The sequence below is a fragment of the Aspergillus novofumigatus genome (assembly GCF_002847465.1).
Source record: "Aspergillus novofumigatus IBT 16806 chromosome Unknown P174scaffold_5, whole genome shotgun sequence".
Lineage (NCBI taxonomy): Eukaryota > Fungi > Ascomycota > Eurotiomycetes > Eurotiales > Aspergillaceae > Aspergillus > Aspergillus novofumigatus.
Window position 1 is genome coordinate 129,248 of NW_020194278.1, and position 16,840 is coordinate 146,087.

At 50.8% G+C, this 16,840-nt stretch overlaps 5 protein-coding genes across 5 annotated transcripts; 3 read left to right on the forward strand and 2 right to left on the reverse strand.

Annotated features, from left to right (window-relative positions):
- Positions 1-87: 87 nt before the first annotated feature.
- Positions 88-639, forward strand: tpcL (anthrone oxygenase tpcL; the record flags this gene model as incomplete). Its single annotated transcript, XM_024822472.1, has 2 exons — positions 88-145; positions 209-639. The coding sequence occupies 2 exons, from the start codon at positions 88-90 to the stop codon at positions 637-639; spliced, it is 489 nt and encodes a 162-aa protein (XP_024680901.1).
- Positions 640-889: 250 nt separating this feature from the next.
- Positions 890-2,023, reverse strand: P174DRAFT_460891 (metallo-beta-lactamase superfamily protein; the record flags this gene model as incomplete). Its single annotated transcript, XM_024829939.1, has 3 exons — positions 890-927; positions 1,031-1,799; positions 1,862-2,023. 3 exons carry the CDS (start codon positions 2,021-2,023, stop codon positions 890-892), a joined length of 969 nt encoding a protein of 322 aa, XP_024680902.1.
- A 348-nt stretch (positions 2,024-2,371) lies between these two features.
- On the forward strand, positions 2,372-8,380 carry P174DRAFT_487776 (type I polyketide synthase; the record flags this gene model as incomplete). The annotated part of the gene is made up of 7 exons (XM_024830789.1): positions 2,372-2,757; positions 2,819-3,125; positions 3,195-4,304; positions 4,369-5,036; positions 5,105-6,749; positions 6,806-7,720; positions 7,747-8,380. The coding sequence occupies 7 exons, from the start codon at positions 2,372-2,374 to the stop codon at positions 8,092-8,094; spliced, it is 5,379 nt and encodes a 1,792-aa protein (XP_024680903.1). The 3' UTR covers positions 8,095-8,380.
- A 286-nt stretch (positions 8,381-8,666) lies between these two features.
- tpcE (Zn(II)2Cys6 domain-containing transcription factor tpcE) lies at positions 8,667-9,803 on the reverse strand (the record flags this gene model as incomplete). Its single annotated transcript, XM_024822410.1, has 1 exon — positions 8,667-9,803. One exon carries the CDS (start codon positions 9,801-9,803, stop codon positions 8,667-8,669), a length of 1,137 nt encoding a protein of 378 aa, XP_024680904.1.
- A 4,837-nt stretch (positions 9,804-14,640) lies between these two features.
- Positions 14,641-16,814, forward strand: P174DRAFT_512937 (ornithine decarboxylase; the record flags this gene model as incomplete). Its single annotated transcript, XM_024831927.1, has 6 exons — positions 14,641-14,831; positions 14,904-14,998; positions 15,031-15,318; positions 15,378-15,736; positions 15,763-15,885; positions 16,737-16,814. The coding sequence occupies 6 exons, from the start codon at positions 14,641-14,643 to the stop codon at positions 16,812-16,814; spliced, it is 1,134 nt and encodes a 377-aa protein (XP_024680905.1).
- Between the last annotated feature and the right edge of the window lie 26 nt (positions 16,815-16,840).

Genomic DNA, 16,840 nt, shown 5'->3' on the forward strand with positions numbered 1-16,840 from the left:
CAAGGAGAATTATGCCGAGGGGATCTATACTATATACCTCATCGAATAACTCAATCCGGCGGAATCCTGCTGCACACACCGACCGCCATGACGAAAGAAACGTACGTCTCAGCCACGGCCGTGGTCTCTGGATCGTTCCTGTCAGGTCAGTGCAGCGGACAGGCCCTCAAGCCGAATCGGTTCGGGCTAATGCTAAACATTGGTGCAGGGTCGATGATGAGTCTCTCAGCCTTGGTGATCCCCTTGTTCCTCGACACGATCGACGATGGACCTCAACTGCTACGGCAGTGGGCGCGACTCTACCACTACGGGAGCATCTATATGCCCGCACTGTGTGTCGCCACCTGCGGCATCTACGGGTATGTGGCGTTGAGCAAGAGGGCCGCAATTTCTCCTCTATGGTCCCCATATGTACTGGCGGCTGTGTCGACCTTAGCGATGGTACCTTTTACCTGGTGGGTCATGGTGCCGACGAACAATACCTTGTTCGGATTGCATAGGTCGGCGGAAAGCACAGAATTAGGTGTGGTCCAGGTTCTCGTGGTGAAATGGGCCTGGTTGCACGTTGTGCGGTCGCTGTATCCGCTGTTCGGGGCATTTCTGGGATTCAGGGCTTTGATTCGCGAGCTCCGGACTTGATGGCGCAATATCAACGCAATTTAGGCGCAGTCCTTTATTGCACTCGGCATAAAGGCTGGACGGTAGAAAGCGAGAATTGTACCGACGTTGGCTAAGCCTTGGAACGTAACCATGTCAGATGCTTACTCAAGCCTCGTGAGGAAGGCAAAACGTGTGGAACAACCATGTCCTATGGGACCGATGAATTTATTGTGCACTTTGTATGAATTGACGTACCCTAAAACTACGTACTTTTGTAAGAATAGTAAGGTCACCTGAACCGCTTGCGAGCCTTAATGTCAGGTATGGCTGTGTGATACAGTATCAAATGGTCATTACGGGACAAGAAATGGCATAGAATACTGTGTGTAATAGAAAGATCTAATCAGACAGCATGTATCACACAGCAAACCATTTTTTAACACCCCCCTCATATCGAATCCCACCGCACCATCCTCGGCCAGCTTGCGGAGCACCTCATCCATGAATGGCTCCAAAGCCAGCACCCTGATACCGTCATCGATTCGGTCCCCATGCACGGCCGCCACAAGCTCTTTGACTGTAAGCCTGCCTTTACCGGGCCCACCGCTTCCATTCCTACTTGCTTGTCTGAGTGCCTGCAGCGCCTGGCGCTCCCGGCGTAGCTTGCCGGCCAGTTCACTGCCAATTTTGGACTGCAGGTCGGTGATTACCGCTCCGTGGGCTGGGTAGCCCAGTTTGCAGCCATGGCTCTGCATTTGCTTCAGCGTCACCATCCACGTGCTGAGATGCTCAATAGCTGCGGTTCCCGAGCCCAGCACATTGTCACCCGTAAACATCGCCTGCTCTTCTTCCAAAACAAAGCACATGTGGTCATGCGAGTGGCCCGGGGAGTGGACTGCTCGCACAGTGGCGCCTTCTACCTTGAAGATCTGGCCATCGACGATAGGTTGCTGAGTCCTGTCTGGCGTGTTCTTAAAAATGCGTGGCGTAAGATCGGGGTACATGCGAAGGAGATCGGGAACTCCACCGGTGTGGTCACCGTGCCAGTGGGTGAGGAGCACGTCAGACAACAAGAAGTCACCGCCGGACAGAGTCTCCCTGATCAGGTCCGCCCATTCGGGAATTCCCTGGCCTGTGTCGATGATCAGGCGCTTCGTGCCTGTGCCGACAATATACGTATTCGTCCCTTGGAGGGTAAACTGAGCAACGCAGGGGCTGGTTAGCATATGGCAGAGATCTTGAATACATAGAATAGAATAACCTTTCCTGGATTCTGTCCTAGCACTCGAATTACACGCGGGCTGATCTGCTCCACGTTTGGAAGACTGCTCAAATGCGTCTGCTGGCTTTCGAGATACTCCTCGAAGGCACAAATATTCAAGGCTTTGTTGATTTGACGGTAGCCTCCTACACCGGGGGCCATGTTGAATTGACACTAGTGTAACGGTCGACAGTCACTGCTTGGATCAAGGGAATCTCGTTCGACATGCGATAAAGGGCGTGTCCAGCGCATCTAAACCACCGGCGAGGAGATATAAACCGAGAGATAGCGGGCTAATTATGAAATCCTGCTCTCGCCCCGATCCGGCATCGGGGTAAAGGTTGGGGCCTAGCGCATCGGGTAAGCCTGCTGGCTTGCTTGCATCGATCCGATGCTGAAGTGTATACAAATGCTGATGGATCTGGTTCACTTGCCACCGTCAATTTATACATCCTTCGTCGACCCTCCCCATTCCCCGACTTAAGACAACAGCAACCCATGACTATCGATATGGATTGGACGACGGAAACCCCCAACACAGAACCGTCGTTGGTCACTGCAACGCCATCGACCACCGAGTCGTTGGTGGATCCTGCCAAGATGAAGGTAGGATATTTTGGCAACGAATTCCCCCACGATGATCTGCACGATCTGTCTCGTCGGCTGTACAATTGGAGCAAGGACAGACAACATACCTTGTTGGCGACATTCATCAATGAAGCCACCGCAGCCGTGCGGCAGGAAGTCCGCTTATTGCCTGCTACATTGAGGACTCTCATCCCACCTTTCGAGACCATCTTCAGTCTCGTCAGTCATGCGGATCTCCGTCATGGTCCTCTGGGTGGATGTATCGATGGCATGCTACTATGTGCAGTTCAACTGGCCACATTCATTGGGTGAGTGGACTGGATGCCATGTCTTCAAAGGGTATTTCGTTCAAACTAACAGCTCATTTAGATACTATGAAGATAGCACCGAAGACACGTTCCACTGGCACAATGCCGATGCCTGCCTCGCCGGCTTGGGCACTGGTCTCCTGTCCACCGTTGCCGTGTCTGTCTCCCCCACATTGGCTGACATGCCAGTCACTGGAGCGGAGGTTGTCCGGATGGCCTTCAGACTAGGCATCTTGGTCCATGAGGTTTCGCGAATCCTGCAAGCTCCGACCTCTGACGGCGGCCCTGGGGATAGCTGGGCCTATGTTGTCCCGGATGCTGTTGCGGACGACGTTCAGTCCGAGCTTGACGCCTTCCACGATGCCAAGGTGCGTAAAAATTCGAGCCTCTTTCGCGGACCACTCAGCGTTGCCAGATGAATGACTTTATAACCCCAGAAAACTCCTGAATCAAGCAAGGTGTTCATCAGTGCCCTGAGCCGAACCTCCGTAACTATCAGCGGCCCACCAACTCGGCTCAAAGATCTCTTCCTCGTTTCGGATTACTTCCGCGACCGCCGATTCGTGCCTCTACCGGTCTACGGGGGGCTATGCCATGCCAGCCATGTATACACCAAGGAGCATGTTGACAGCATCGTAAATACCGAATCCAGCAGTCTTGTCTCACTAGATTCCCGGCTTGCACCGCGTGTGCCCATATTCGCCACCAGCAATGGAAAGCCCTATTCCGCGAAAACCGTGAGCGGCCTATTCCGCAATATCGTCGAAGAGCTGCTCACTCAGCGCATCGAGTGGGACAATGTCATCGAAGGGGTCATCCAACATGCTAAATGCACGGCAGTTTCTGAGGCGTTGGTGTTGACGTTTCGAACATCCCTGCCGGCCCGCGACTTGGTGGAAGCCCTGAACTCGGAGTCTCTTCCCTTCAAAGGACGGACGCAGGATCTCGTGCCATGGGTCACCAAGCCTCAGGCAGAGCCGCGAGGGCCGAGGGGTGCCCAGCAGGCAAAGATCGCCATTGTAGGAATGTCTTGTCGGTTACCTGGAGGGGCCGATGATACTGGGAAGTTTTGGGAAATTCTAAACCAAGGCCTTGATGTGCATAAAAAAGTCCCCGCTGACCGGTTCGATGTCGAGACTCACTGTGATCCTTCTGGAGAACGCCTGAATACAAGTCTGACCCCATATGGCTGCTTCATCGATGAACCAGGACTATTCGATGCACCATTCTTTAACATGTCTCCGAGGGAGGCAGTGCAAACCGACCCCATGCAGAGACTGGCAATTGTCACTGCATACGAAGCCCTGGAGCGTGCTGGTTATGTGGCTAACCGGACGGCGTCCACTAAGTTGCATCGAATCGGGACCTTCTACGGACAGGCTAGTGATGACTACCGCGAAGTCAATACTGCTCAGGAAATCGGGACTTATTTCATTACCGGGGGCTGCCGGGCGTTTGGCCCTGGTCGAATCAACTACTTCTTCAAGTTTTCCGGACCAAGCTACAGTATTGATACGGCTTGTTCTTCTGGCTTGGCCACCATTCATGTAAGTGATCCCCACATGCCCAAAGATTGCGCAGGGAAACGGACACTAATGGTGCATTATATAGGTTGCGTGTAATTCTCTCTGGAATGGTGATACCGATATGGCAGTGGCAGGTGGAATGAACGTGCTCACCAATTCGGATGCATTTGCTGGGTTAAGCAAAGGCCACTTTCTCTCAAAAACGCCAAACGCATGCAAGACATGGGACTGCGAAGCCGATGGGTACTGTCGAGCAGATGGTGTTGCCACTGTTATTATGAAACGCCTGGAAGACGCCGAGGCCGATAATGATAATATCCTGGGTGTCATCCTCGCTGCTGGAACGAACCACTCCGCCAACGCTGTTTCTATTACCCACCCCCACGCTGGGCACCAGGCAGACTTGACCAGAGAGATTCTATCCAAAGCCGCTATCGATCCGCTTGATGTTTCCTATGTAGAGATGCATGGGACAGGTACGCAGGCAGGTGATGCACAGGAGATCCAGTCAGTCGTCGACGTATTTGCTCCTTTATCAAGCACAAAACGTCGAGCTACAAAGCAGCCACTATACATCGGGGCTGTCAAGGCCAATGTTGGTCACGGTGAGGCCGTGGCTGGCTCAACAGCATTACTCAAGGTGCTGCTGATGTTGCAAAAAAAGACCATCCCGCCGCACGTGGGCATCAAGAACGCCATCAACCCGGGTTTTCCCAAGGACCTTGATAAAAGAAACCTTCATATCGCTTACCAGTCGACCCCTTGGGTTCGAAGCTCGAGCGACAAAAAATACGTGGCTGTTGTGAATAACTTCAGTGCAGCCGGGGCAACACAAGTATTGTTCTTGAAGAAGGACCAGTGCGGTCGATTCAGGATAGCGACAAAGACACTCGTCCAATGCATGTTGTTGCCGTGTCAGCCAAGAGCAAGGTTTCATTGAAGGGCAATCTGCAGCGTCTGATACATTACCTCGAGGCGAACCCAGATGTCTCACTTACCCATCTGGGATACACAACGACCGCACGGCGCCATCACCACAACCACAGAATAGCAGTGTCCACGTCGGCTGTTCCTCACTTGGTGCGCCAGTTGAACTCGCATCTCCAGTCAGCCGACACTCACAAACCTATTCCCTCAACTGGAGCCCCGCCTGTTGTTTTTGTTTTCACTGGCCAAGGGGCGGCCCATCGGTCTATGAACCTGGAACTCTTCCGTGATTCGCCTTGTTTTCGATCACAAATGTTGTATCTCGACTCGCTCTGCCAGTCTCAGGGGTTTCCTTCTATCATCCCTGCGGTTGATGGGAGCTATCCGCAGGATCACACTCACCCGCCTACTGTCACTCAACTGGCACTTGTTTGTATTGAGCTGGCGCTGGTAGCATACTGGGAGTCTCTTGGGGTGCGACCTGAGGTCGTTGTCGGACATAGCTTGGGCGAGTATGCGGCCCTGCATGTTGCAGGAGTGCTGTCTGCAGCGGACACGATTTACCTCGTCGGCCAGCGGGCCCGGATGCTGGAGAGGAAATGCCAGATCGGGAGCCACAAAATGTTGGCAGTCCGTGCCGCACTCGACGAGGTGCAATCAAAAGCGAATGGAAAGCCATTTGAGGTTGCCTGCCTGAATGGACCGAAGGACACCGTACTGAGTGGGACGGTGAGTGAAATGGAAGCTTTGGCTGAGGAGCTAGAGCAGTCGGGTCTCAAGTGCTACCATTTAGATGTGGCATTTGCGTTCCATTCTGCGCAGACAGACCCAATTCTGCAGGAGTTGGAAGAAACCGCACAAACCGGAGTCTTGTTCCAACCTCCGAGACTACCAATCATTTCGCCCCTACTTGCTAAGGTTATATTCGACGAGAAGACAGTGAACGCCAAGTATATTTGCCGCGCAACACGGGAGACGGTCAATTTTGTGGCTGCTGTGGAGAAAGCACTTGCTATGTCAACGGTGGATGAGACTATGGTCTGGATTGAGATCGGCCCGCACCCAGTATGCGTAGGGTTTGTACGGTCAATCATGTCCACTGTCAATATGACAGTACCGTCATTCCGCCGCGGAGAGAATAACTGGCAGACACTGTCCCAGAGCCTGGCTGCGGTGCACGCTGCAGGTGTAGAAGTGGACTGGAACGAATTCCACCGTCCCTTCGAGCATGGTCTGCGCCTGTTGGACATACCCACTTATGCATGGAACAACAAAACATACTGGCATCAGTATAATGGTGACTGGGCGCTCACGAAAGGTAATAATTTCTATGACTCCAAGAAAAAGTCGGCTGCGGCTGGGAGCCCTTTGGCTGCGGCGCCTGTTTCCAGCTTACGGACCTCATTGGTTCATCGGGTTATTGAAGAGTCATTCTCCGGCACAGCTGGAAAGGTCATTGTGCAGTCGGATATGATGCAGGCGGATTTCCTGGCCGCTGCATGGGGCCATCAGATGAATGGAGCTGGTGTGGTGACTTCGGTGAGTAGAACAGCCTCCCAGGAAAGCAAGGCAACAGGTATTGATGTGGTTTTTAGTCCATCCACGCCGACATCGCATGGACCCTGGGAAAGTACCTTTTGGATTCCCTGAAGCCCAATAGCAGGAAGAGTGTTGTTGACATGGAAATCTCCAACCTGGTTGTGCGCGAAGGCCTGGTGGCACAAAAGAACCGCAGCGTTCCTCAGCTCATCCAGGTCTCCATCTCGACGGCCGACGTCGACTCGGGCGTGGCCTATCTGGAGTGGCATAATGTCACCAATGACGGCGTCTCACTCGCCGATCAGGAGCCTATTGTGACGGCCCAGATACGGTACGGCACGGCGGGCGACTATCTTTCTTCTTGGGTGCCAGCCCTCCACCTCGTCCAAGGCCGCATCGAGGCGCTTTCCCAATTGGCGGACGATGGCATTGCCAACCGTCTATCAAACAGCATGGCTTACCTGCTCTTTGCTGACCGGTTGGTTGACTACGCTGACCGGTATCGTGGCATGCAGTCGGTGGTTCTGCACGGGCTGGAGGCCTTCGCCGACGTCAAGACCAAGCCAGACGATGAAGGCGGCGTCTGGACAGTGCCACCATTCTTCATCGATTCCGTCTGCCATCTCGCTGGCTTCGTCATGAACGTGTCAGACGCCATCGACACCAAGAACAATTTCTGTGTCACTCCTGGATGGGGATCGCTGCGCATGGCGCGTCCGCTGGTCGCCGGTGGGAGGTACCGCTCCTATGTAAAGATGATCCCTACTGCCGAGGATCCGACGGTTTATCTTGGGGATGTCTATGTGCTGGAGGGCGACGAGATCATCGGGGTCATGCAAGGGATGAAGTTCCGCCGCTATCCCCGAGTATTGCTCAACCGGTTTTTCACACCGGCAGATATCAAGAACCCTGCATCTGGATCCATGTCTTGTGCAAAGGGTGCCAGGAGCAGCGCCCAGAGTACAAAGTCGGTGTCTGCCCGGCACCGCTTCCAAAGCCAGCGAATGTGGCAGAGTCGGTGCCGACACCAGCACCAGCACCAGTACCAGCTCCGGAGCCAGTCCCTGTGCAGAGAAATAAGCAAGACACGGCTGCACCCCCCGTCGCCGCCTCAGACAGCACTGCAGCAAAGGCATTGGACCTTGTGGCAGCCGAGGCAGCCATTGAGCTTTCTGACTTGCAGGATGATGTCAGCTTTGCGAGTCTCGGGGTTGATAGTCTGATGAGTTTGGTTATTGCAGAGAAGCTGCGTCAGCAGTTGGGGATTACCGTGAGTGGGAGTCTATTTTTGGAGTACCCGACTGTTCGAGACTTGCGTGTGTGGTTGGATGAGTACTATAGCTAGATTGAGTAGCACCATGATAGATTATGTTATTTGCGTGATATTTGTAATCAACTTGCTCCGCATGAATCACGAGTATGTGCTTTGTCAGAAATGAGAGGCGTCAAGCTTTCATCCAGGAAGAGTAAACCGGCAGGAGGATCAATCCCGAACGACGAGAATGGTCTAAACATGGGAGAAGGCACTTGATGGTTCTATGAGCACTATGAAGGAGATAAAAAGAAGCGCGGCGTGGCTGAGACATGAGGGTCCATTGAAATATAGGAGTACCAAATCATCCAGATATATATATGCATAACAGAAACATATGCCTTTGATAGGGAAATGTCTGAGTCACAAAGGGTTTGAGCCAAGTCCATCCTATCGGGTTTGAATATCGGGACTTTCCCAACTTGGCATGAAAAAGTTCTGTGACTTCGACACCATCGGGTTCGCATCACTCAGATCGATGAGTGTATAGCGACAAGAGAGCACTGCTCTATCCATTGACACCAAGTCTTCTTCAACATCTAACTTCGCATCATCTCTTCATCTAGTCATGTAATTCGTTACCACGGGGTCTATACACCCCACCCTTAACTCTGCCGCAGGATATTAATAATCTCTGAAGACAGGGTAGTCAAGCGCCTGCGCAAATCCGTATTCATCTGGTGGACGGTGGTGGGCGAGAAAGCGACAGGCGATGATGAAACTGGGCACTGTTGGCCGCGCCTGACACAATCTTCCAGCGAGTCCTCCTTGAGTAGGCGCTCAACCAGGTTCACCGCCCCCTGCACACGATGCAGCTCGTTGAGGATCAGCTGCGCGGTCGTCCGGCCCGAGCTGTGGTCGTCATCGACCGAGCTGTTGAATGGTCGATCGGGGTCTTTGTATTTGCCGTCCAACCCTAGGTCTCCGGCGAGCTCGCGCGCGGTCAGGGCGTATCGCTCGAGGACCTTCACCACGGCGATCGACAACATGGGTATTAGATAGGTCATCTCACCACATTCGCATTTCAGGATGGTGTGGACTATCTCCATGGACTCTCTATTCTCTGCCAACAGTGCTTCTAGCAAGGAATCGGGGCGGGTGGGTGTGGAGCCTGAAGCGCTGTCGCGTGGAAAGCCTGATGAGGAGGAAGACGTGGATGAGGATGCTCGCGAGGAAAAGAGTGTGTTAATGAGGTTTAGTGCTCGCATCATGCAGCCGCAGATAGCATGGCACTTTGATTTGTCGCTGCATTTCGGCCCGCCCTCCGCGAGAGACTGATCCCCCGACGATGAGGGTCTAGGTGAGAGATTGAATTCGAGCTGCGACTGCCCTGACAGCAAGTCCGGATCGGTACTGGCGCCATCGGACCCAAAGAGGCACGCAATTTCATGTTGCTCCTGAGCGAAATTTGATAAGATGGGGTCTATTAACCCTAGTTCTGAGAAGTTGATGGGCGTTGCGAGAAGCTCTGTGAGACAGTCCCTCATCCCGGATAAACCAGGAGATAGAAATGAGTCAAGGGGAGTTAGAGGGCCCGCAAACATATCCATATGGAAAGACTCGGCAGGTTCCGATAGTCTGGGGGACGGTGTCGGATCCGGAGGGACCAACGATAGATCTGCATGTTGTACATCGCCGGGAAGAGCTGTACTTTCGAAATTGCGGGAACTGGATAGTCCGCTGCTGCTGCTCCTGCCCTCGTGGCCGTTGTCTTTCTCTCTCTTGCGTCCAGGACGCTTCATAATAAAATACTCGCAGGTAATTCCCCGTTTCTCGCACCGGGAGCAGGTTGGTTTCTCCTTGGGACATCGGACTTTTGCCAAGGCGCAAGCTTGGCAGCTGCCACGAATTTTCGATGTTGAAGAACTCATATCTCGGCGCGTCGATGTTGTCAAAATGCAGGTCTTGTGATTTGCTCATTCAGTAGTCCCGCATAATCCTAAGTCGTTACTAATGGATGGGCGTGGCGAACAGGAGTGCGCATAGAGCATCTCCAGTCTCGGGACTCGCTATGTGAAGTTGAAATGATCGAAATCTTGTCTCGGACAAGATTCTGACCGTGGCGGGCTGATGTCTGGGCGTTCTTGTTGTGAGGACTATGGCAACGGAGACATGCCAATCAGCGAGAATTGATGCACATAAGAAGAGGACAACCACAGTGGGGGCGGCCCAGCCTTCCCCTCTCTATTTATCCAAGGTTGAAAGTCCAGACATTATTAAGAACTATAACTCTGCCTCGTATTAGTTATTACGGCTTACCCATTTAGGAAGATTCAGCATGGCCCTCCTCCTCGTTATATCTTCCCTATATGGCAAAATGATCAACCAGTGATCTACTCTCTCTGCTATCAACAGGCTTGCTGATCTACTATATGACGTTTCAGATCACGAATACCAAGGGGTGAAAAACATCATACACGCCACAGCCTAGGGTATATAGACCGCCTAAATAGGCACTCGTTAGAAGAATCAGACCTTTTTTGAGTTTTGTTGATATACTTTACTGCTTACCAACCTTATTCGGAATTTACTTTTCCTGCCTATTAGCTGATATCTTCTCTTACTACCGCGATATCCGGAGGATTGCGTTTGATACCCCTAATCTAACCCCTGGGATGCGATTCCGGTAGTATATATATACGTCCATCAGATACTGATTAGAAAGGATCAAATCTTCGTTGGTTTATCATTTGTGTGCGAAATACTGGCGATTTCGGAGCCGATATCCGTACGAACTTTTCAACAACATCTTATCTAGTCAGCCAGAGGTGTAACAAATACCTGGGGTGAGCGCCGGGGCCGGATCCCCCAGGTCGATTGTGGGAAAGGTGGGTAAGAGAATAGCCCTTCTGAAGCGCCCTTCCGGGACCCAGGCATGGATGTCAGCCACCTAGGGGGCGATAAATATATTACTATCAAAGTACGTCAGGATACAGAATGAAGGAATCATTCATTTCCCGTATTCATAACGGAGCCAAGAGAAACAAACCATTCATGTCATTAAAATTTGCCCATTTTGAAGCAGCATGTCTCAGGGCGTATCCCCTCACCTCGTATCAGATTGCAGGTCAGCTAATCCACTAGGCTGATTGGCCACTATAAAATAGTGGCGTATTTAGTATCCTCTGTATTAATGTTCTGTCCAATCGGCTTAAGGGATCGACGGGCCCGCAATCTGATACGCATTGACCTTTTGACACCACTGCAGAGTCTGCAGGCGAGAGGATAGGCCTGTCCCAGAGCTCGACGGCTGTTGGTGGGACCGATACGGATTTCCCCGTAGGGCCTTAAATGTTAGAGTTACGGCGCTAACAATCATCCAGTTAGTTGCTTAGGTGTCCAACCACGGAGTAATAGCTACCAAAACTAAGATATGAAGTAACCAGATAGAACACATCTAAACCTTGGGTCCTTAACTCTCTGACTAAAGGTGAAATCAATCAGATTTAGCTAGAGTATAATCCAATTGATTTAATTAATTCAACAGGCGGATGAGACACTAAAATCTGACAACATTTAGGCATCAGCGAGGGGGGTGATCCTGTTAGATACGACCCTACCAGTAGCCTGCCAGCCGTCAGTTGGAAACTCAGATCTTATAGGGTCAGTGGGAGGTGCAATTCACTCAACTCGTGTAATCCTAGACACATAAGGACACCCATGCAATCTCTTTCCACAATGTAAAGGCATTGGTCAGCCAAGCCCCGTTTCGCTTTGGGGGCCCCAATGCCCTTAGGCTGATTGACATCCACACAAGCGCATCAACTACGTAACATACAGGGATCTGGCCATTCAACGTAGGCAAATGACGCCATTAAATGAAAGCTCTAAGCGATATCACTGATATTGCTGAGTTTTCCACGAAACTTCGTGTTACGACCCCGCATCGTCATCAACAACTCCAACGCTTAATTATGTCTAGGTTACATCTTGCTTGCGAAGCCAAGGCGCTAGCTCTATACTAGACATGCCCTGGGTTGAGTCTGCAAGATGTAAGAGACCGACTCGTCCCAGGGCCAACCCGCCCACCGTGGGAAGCCCGAGGGCAACATCAAGTAGGCCATAAGGAGGAACGAGACCCGACAGTTTGTAATATGGCCATGACTGTATAAGCTCCAGCGCTGAGGATAGTAGCGAGACAGGCCCCTGCTGGTTCTCTGCCGAGAAAGCAAACGGGGGTGCCATACACGTCCACCGCGTGGCCACCATGTATTCCCGGGGGTGCTATCAGAGTTCTCGTAAGACATTAATATCTAGACGAGCTGACATGCAGGAACTAGTGGTGGAAAGAATCTCACTGTCTACGCGTTGCTAATATACACACCCTATGGGAGTGCAGGAAGATGCCTTTGCTAAGCTGGCCATTATCAGGCTTGTGGGTGGGGATCTTTTGATCTCACGGCCAGTATCAGACGAATGAACAGTGCCATCAAGGGTTTCTGGGGGATAGATAGGCTTGGGCAGTGGCGTCTTACCAAGCTCCCGCATCTCACGGTATTTTTCGGTGCCTACCTTCCCTATCAGGGCCACTTGGCAGTGATATTTTCCCAGCAGAGCTGAGGCTTTCTGTGCTGGTTCCGCCATGTTCTCCAGGCTGAACTCGGAGATGTCAAGGGTGGTATTACTAGTGATTAGCATGGCGAAGGGGGATTGCAGATCAGTGATGACTTTCTAGGTTGAAAACTGTGAATACAACCAGTGAAAACCCGTCCCCATGAATGTTTCTTTTTAAAAATTATCCGTCAGCCCCCTGTCGGGGCTGCCGTCACTGGATGCTACATAACTATGCAAGCCTTAGCGTCGGGGATCTTTCCCGTTAGCAATGTTCAGCTAAACTGTACTTTGTGAGGTATGGCTAACAGCCGCAGCACTAGTTAACTAACTCGCGTCTCTCCATGCTGACTTGTCCCGTTGTCCGTCATTGACCCGATAGCTGTTCTCCAACCGCTGGGAAGAATATGAAACCATTATCCAATGGCGGCCTCACGGGGTAGTAGAAGGTTTCGGGATGGCTACATTGTCTAGTTTTATCTCTGGATCATGTTGGTTATCTAGCCCAAAAGTGGCGCCTTCTGAGTTCGAATTGACTTTGGACCTTATGCGTCGCCCTACTGAAGGGTGGTAATTACCTAAGGTTATCCTTGTCATCACGCCGAGTTGTACCGAATATTGATTGATTCGATAGCAGGGTATGACGGCGAGGTATGTTTGATGCACCGCCTTGTTGGTGTCTTCTGATCTAGTCAAGGCCTTCTAGCGCTTACGAATTTTGTTCAGGATGTCTGCAAATCAAGCTCCGATTCTTGGAATCATGGAGATGAGCATGCTTGGTGGGAATAAGCATTACCCAAGTCGAGCGCCCGAAACCCGGGTGGAAAGAATTCTCAGTATCTTGTCCTCACCCCTCTTAAATTGCTTTTTCGGCCGACCAATCAGCCTATGGGACTGTTCATGCAAGGTAGACTGGTTGGGGATTGGATATGGATTGATCTGTATGATGTTCGATCCAACCCATGCAGATTATGGGCTGATCCTCTAGCTATCTGACCCACCCTTACATTCACGCAGGTTGGATTGCGGATAAAAAACATATCCATACTACCTAGTAACCAGGTTAGTTGACCTCTAGTATTTAGATTACTAACTATTTCTCTAGAATTCTAACCACACTCCTAGGATACTATATACTTTATGTGATAATATGGTAACTAATTATATAAATATTATATATCACCTATTATATGAGCTAAAATAGCCTTTATCCACAGTGGTAGGGGTACATCCTAAGGTTAGGATGAAAGAAGTGCAGGGCTATGTACGTCTTTTAACACCATCTTAATTACCCTTATCTAAAATCCAAAGTCAACCATAACTCTAGTTTTTCTTAGATGATCTAATATTTTATTTTATATATAGATAGATATAATCATTCTCTATCTAATATAGGGAAATAGATGCTATGCTGTCTAGCCCTAGATATGGTTAGATATGGATTTGCGGATTAAGTTGGGTAATAGGTCTACAACTCTACCAGTCTAATACAAGGACCAAGATGCAGACCCTTAGGCAACTTCTTCTTTCTATCTTATCATTATCAAGCTGTTCAAACCTTAAGGTTCAATGAAGGACTCATAGAGCACTCAATAGATCATCAAAATACTGTAAGGGTTTTATGCTACTGGGTCGTACGAGATCCGCATAGCCACTTCCAGTACAGACATGAAACTTAGACTGCGTATATGATCCCAAAGATAGTTCTTGTATGTACCTGTCGAATCCCATATAATATTAGTGATTTACTTGTCTATAATGATGTTTTGTCTCTTTCCGCGTGCATTCTACGCGACTGTCCATTCCAAATGCCAGATTGATCCCTGCGGAATGTGACTTCACCATTGACATGTGACAGTGACTGTCTGCCCCCGGAAGGTACGAACAAATCAGAGCGTCGAGGACCCGTTTCCAATTGACCTGCATAAGATCAGCCTGTGTCGATGATGCTGATCGCTCAGTTGTGTTCCCAAATGTACGACGTCACAGCGGCGCTCAGGTCGACGTGGCAATGACAATTCAAACACAATGTCTGCCGCGTCTATTCACTGTTCTCCTTCAGATTGGCATAAAGAAAGAATGACGGACCCAGTTGATGGTCTGATTGATCTGACCATCCACACTCTTCTATCGAGTATGGGCAATTACGAATTCGGCGTCACAGACGTACCCTTCTTTGTCGCAGATCTAGGGCAGGCCATATGTCAACACCGCCGCTGGTAATCGGATTTACCGAATGTTCATCCGTTCTATAGTATGTATGGTACGTCAAGCATCGGATCCATTACGAGTTGTGGTACTAGACCCAAACTGACGATTGGTGCCCCAGCGGTGAAATGCAACCCGGACCCTACGCTGCTCCGACTGCTCGCTGAACTCGGCACTGGTTTTGACTGCGGGTCGTCCTCGACCTCGGAGTCGATCCATCACGCATCATATTCGCCAACCCGTGCAAGTCGGCCTCCTCGCTCCTATTTGCTGCCAGGGCGGGAGTTACTCTGACTACCTTTGATAATCTGGACGGACTGGAGACCATTCAAACATTTCTTCCCACTGCACGGCTTATGCTACGGATCTATGCCTGTGATAACGATGCTCTCATCAAGCTGGGCGAGAAATTCGGCGCTCCCGTTGAGCGTTCATTCGTTATGTTGCAACCTGCGCGAGAACTGGGCTCGGAAGTGTGCGAGGTGAGCTTTCATGTTGGTAAGTTCTTTCAGTGACACTTCCTCACTTCGTAGTATTGATGTAGAGCAAACGTACAGGGGCTTCGAACGCGTCGGCATATGCGAATGCCATTCAACATGCCCACATGGTATTTGAGCTGGGCAAAAGCGTGGGATATGTCATGAACCCCCTAGATATTGGTGGCGGCTACCAAGACAGCAATTTTGAGAAGATTTCACGGTCAGTACGAGAAGCCCTGATGGAAGGCTTTCCGTTCCAGACACGGAGTATCGCAGAGTCAGGGCGCTACTTTGCCAGAAGTGCCTTTACGCTCGCTTGCAAGGTTCTGTCCAGCCGGTGCGACATCGCCGAGGCAGCTCAGGAACGCCCAGATATTCTTTACCAGAACGACGGCGTGTACGGGAGCTTTATGAATGTTCTTCTTGAGAAGGAAGTGGTGCATCCGTCGTTAATTCCCTGCAGCTCACCATACATCTCGGGGACACAAAGCGAGCGCGCGGACCGCATCGTTACTCGATCTGGGGTCCTACCCGTGACAGCGTCGATTGTGTTGCACGAGAAACTACATTAGAGGCGGAAGTTCGCGTGGGGAACTGGCCTACATCAGTCTTCGCCAGAATTCGGGTCTATGTCGATGATATGACTTTAATAGACTCAGGCGCTCACGCCCGGGTAACCCAATGCGGTTTCCGATCAACGTTTTCAGCCTGCGGTGGATGGCAGCGAGACTTCGTACTCTTTGCAGCTCAAGTTTATCTAGTGACATGTTAGCAATATCTAATGGTCAGTAGAGTGCTTATGAGCAGCCTTGACTGGCGAGCTGTCTGATCGAGTACGCTGCCGCTCTCCGAATATACGCACCACAGGTCAGAGAAGAAATTTACGCTAGTTATTACACGAGCTCAATTGTATCGCATGCTGCCATAGCCCTCTACCATGAAAGATGCACCGACATAGCTTCCGCGAACATCCATCGTTTCTAGAAGCATTCCAACCGACGGATAGAGGGGCTGAAAGTTTCAACAAGAATAGTCCCGACAAGCTCGTTCGGCTGAATTGACGCCGAAGACAACTGGACTACCCCACCACAGGCCAATGTAATCCTAGCTTTGTGGGATCTTGTCCAGCCCTCTGCGCATACTGATGGTATCGGCATACCCCAAGCCATCCTGGCGGTTACTCTGGATGGTCTTAGTGCCTCTTCGCTTTTTAACTAAAGCCAGTACTATAGGATCACCGCCGCCGGGCTAGATTGACAATGAGGGGTACATGCACCAATTCCAGAATGACCCCGCAACGGGGTTACTTGGCTAAAAGCATGATAAACAGCCATATGGACGTGAAGTTCAGCATAGCCTTTCTATTATGTACTTGTTAATACTCCACCAACCATAGACCCCTTATGCTTGGATGTTTACGGTATGGCTGTGACTGAGGCGGCTACTGAGATTCCTCCAACCAGGCTTGGACGATCCTACATGCGGGCCTATATATGGTCAATTCTGTCTGCATGAAATGCTTTGGATTCTGGTTCTAAATC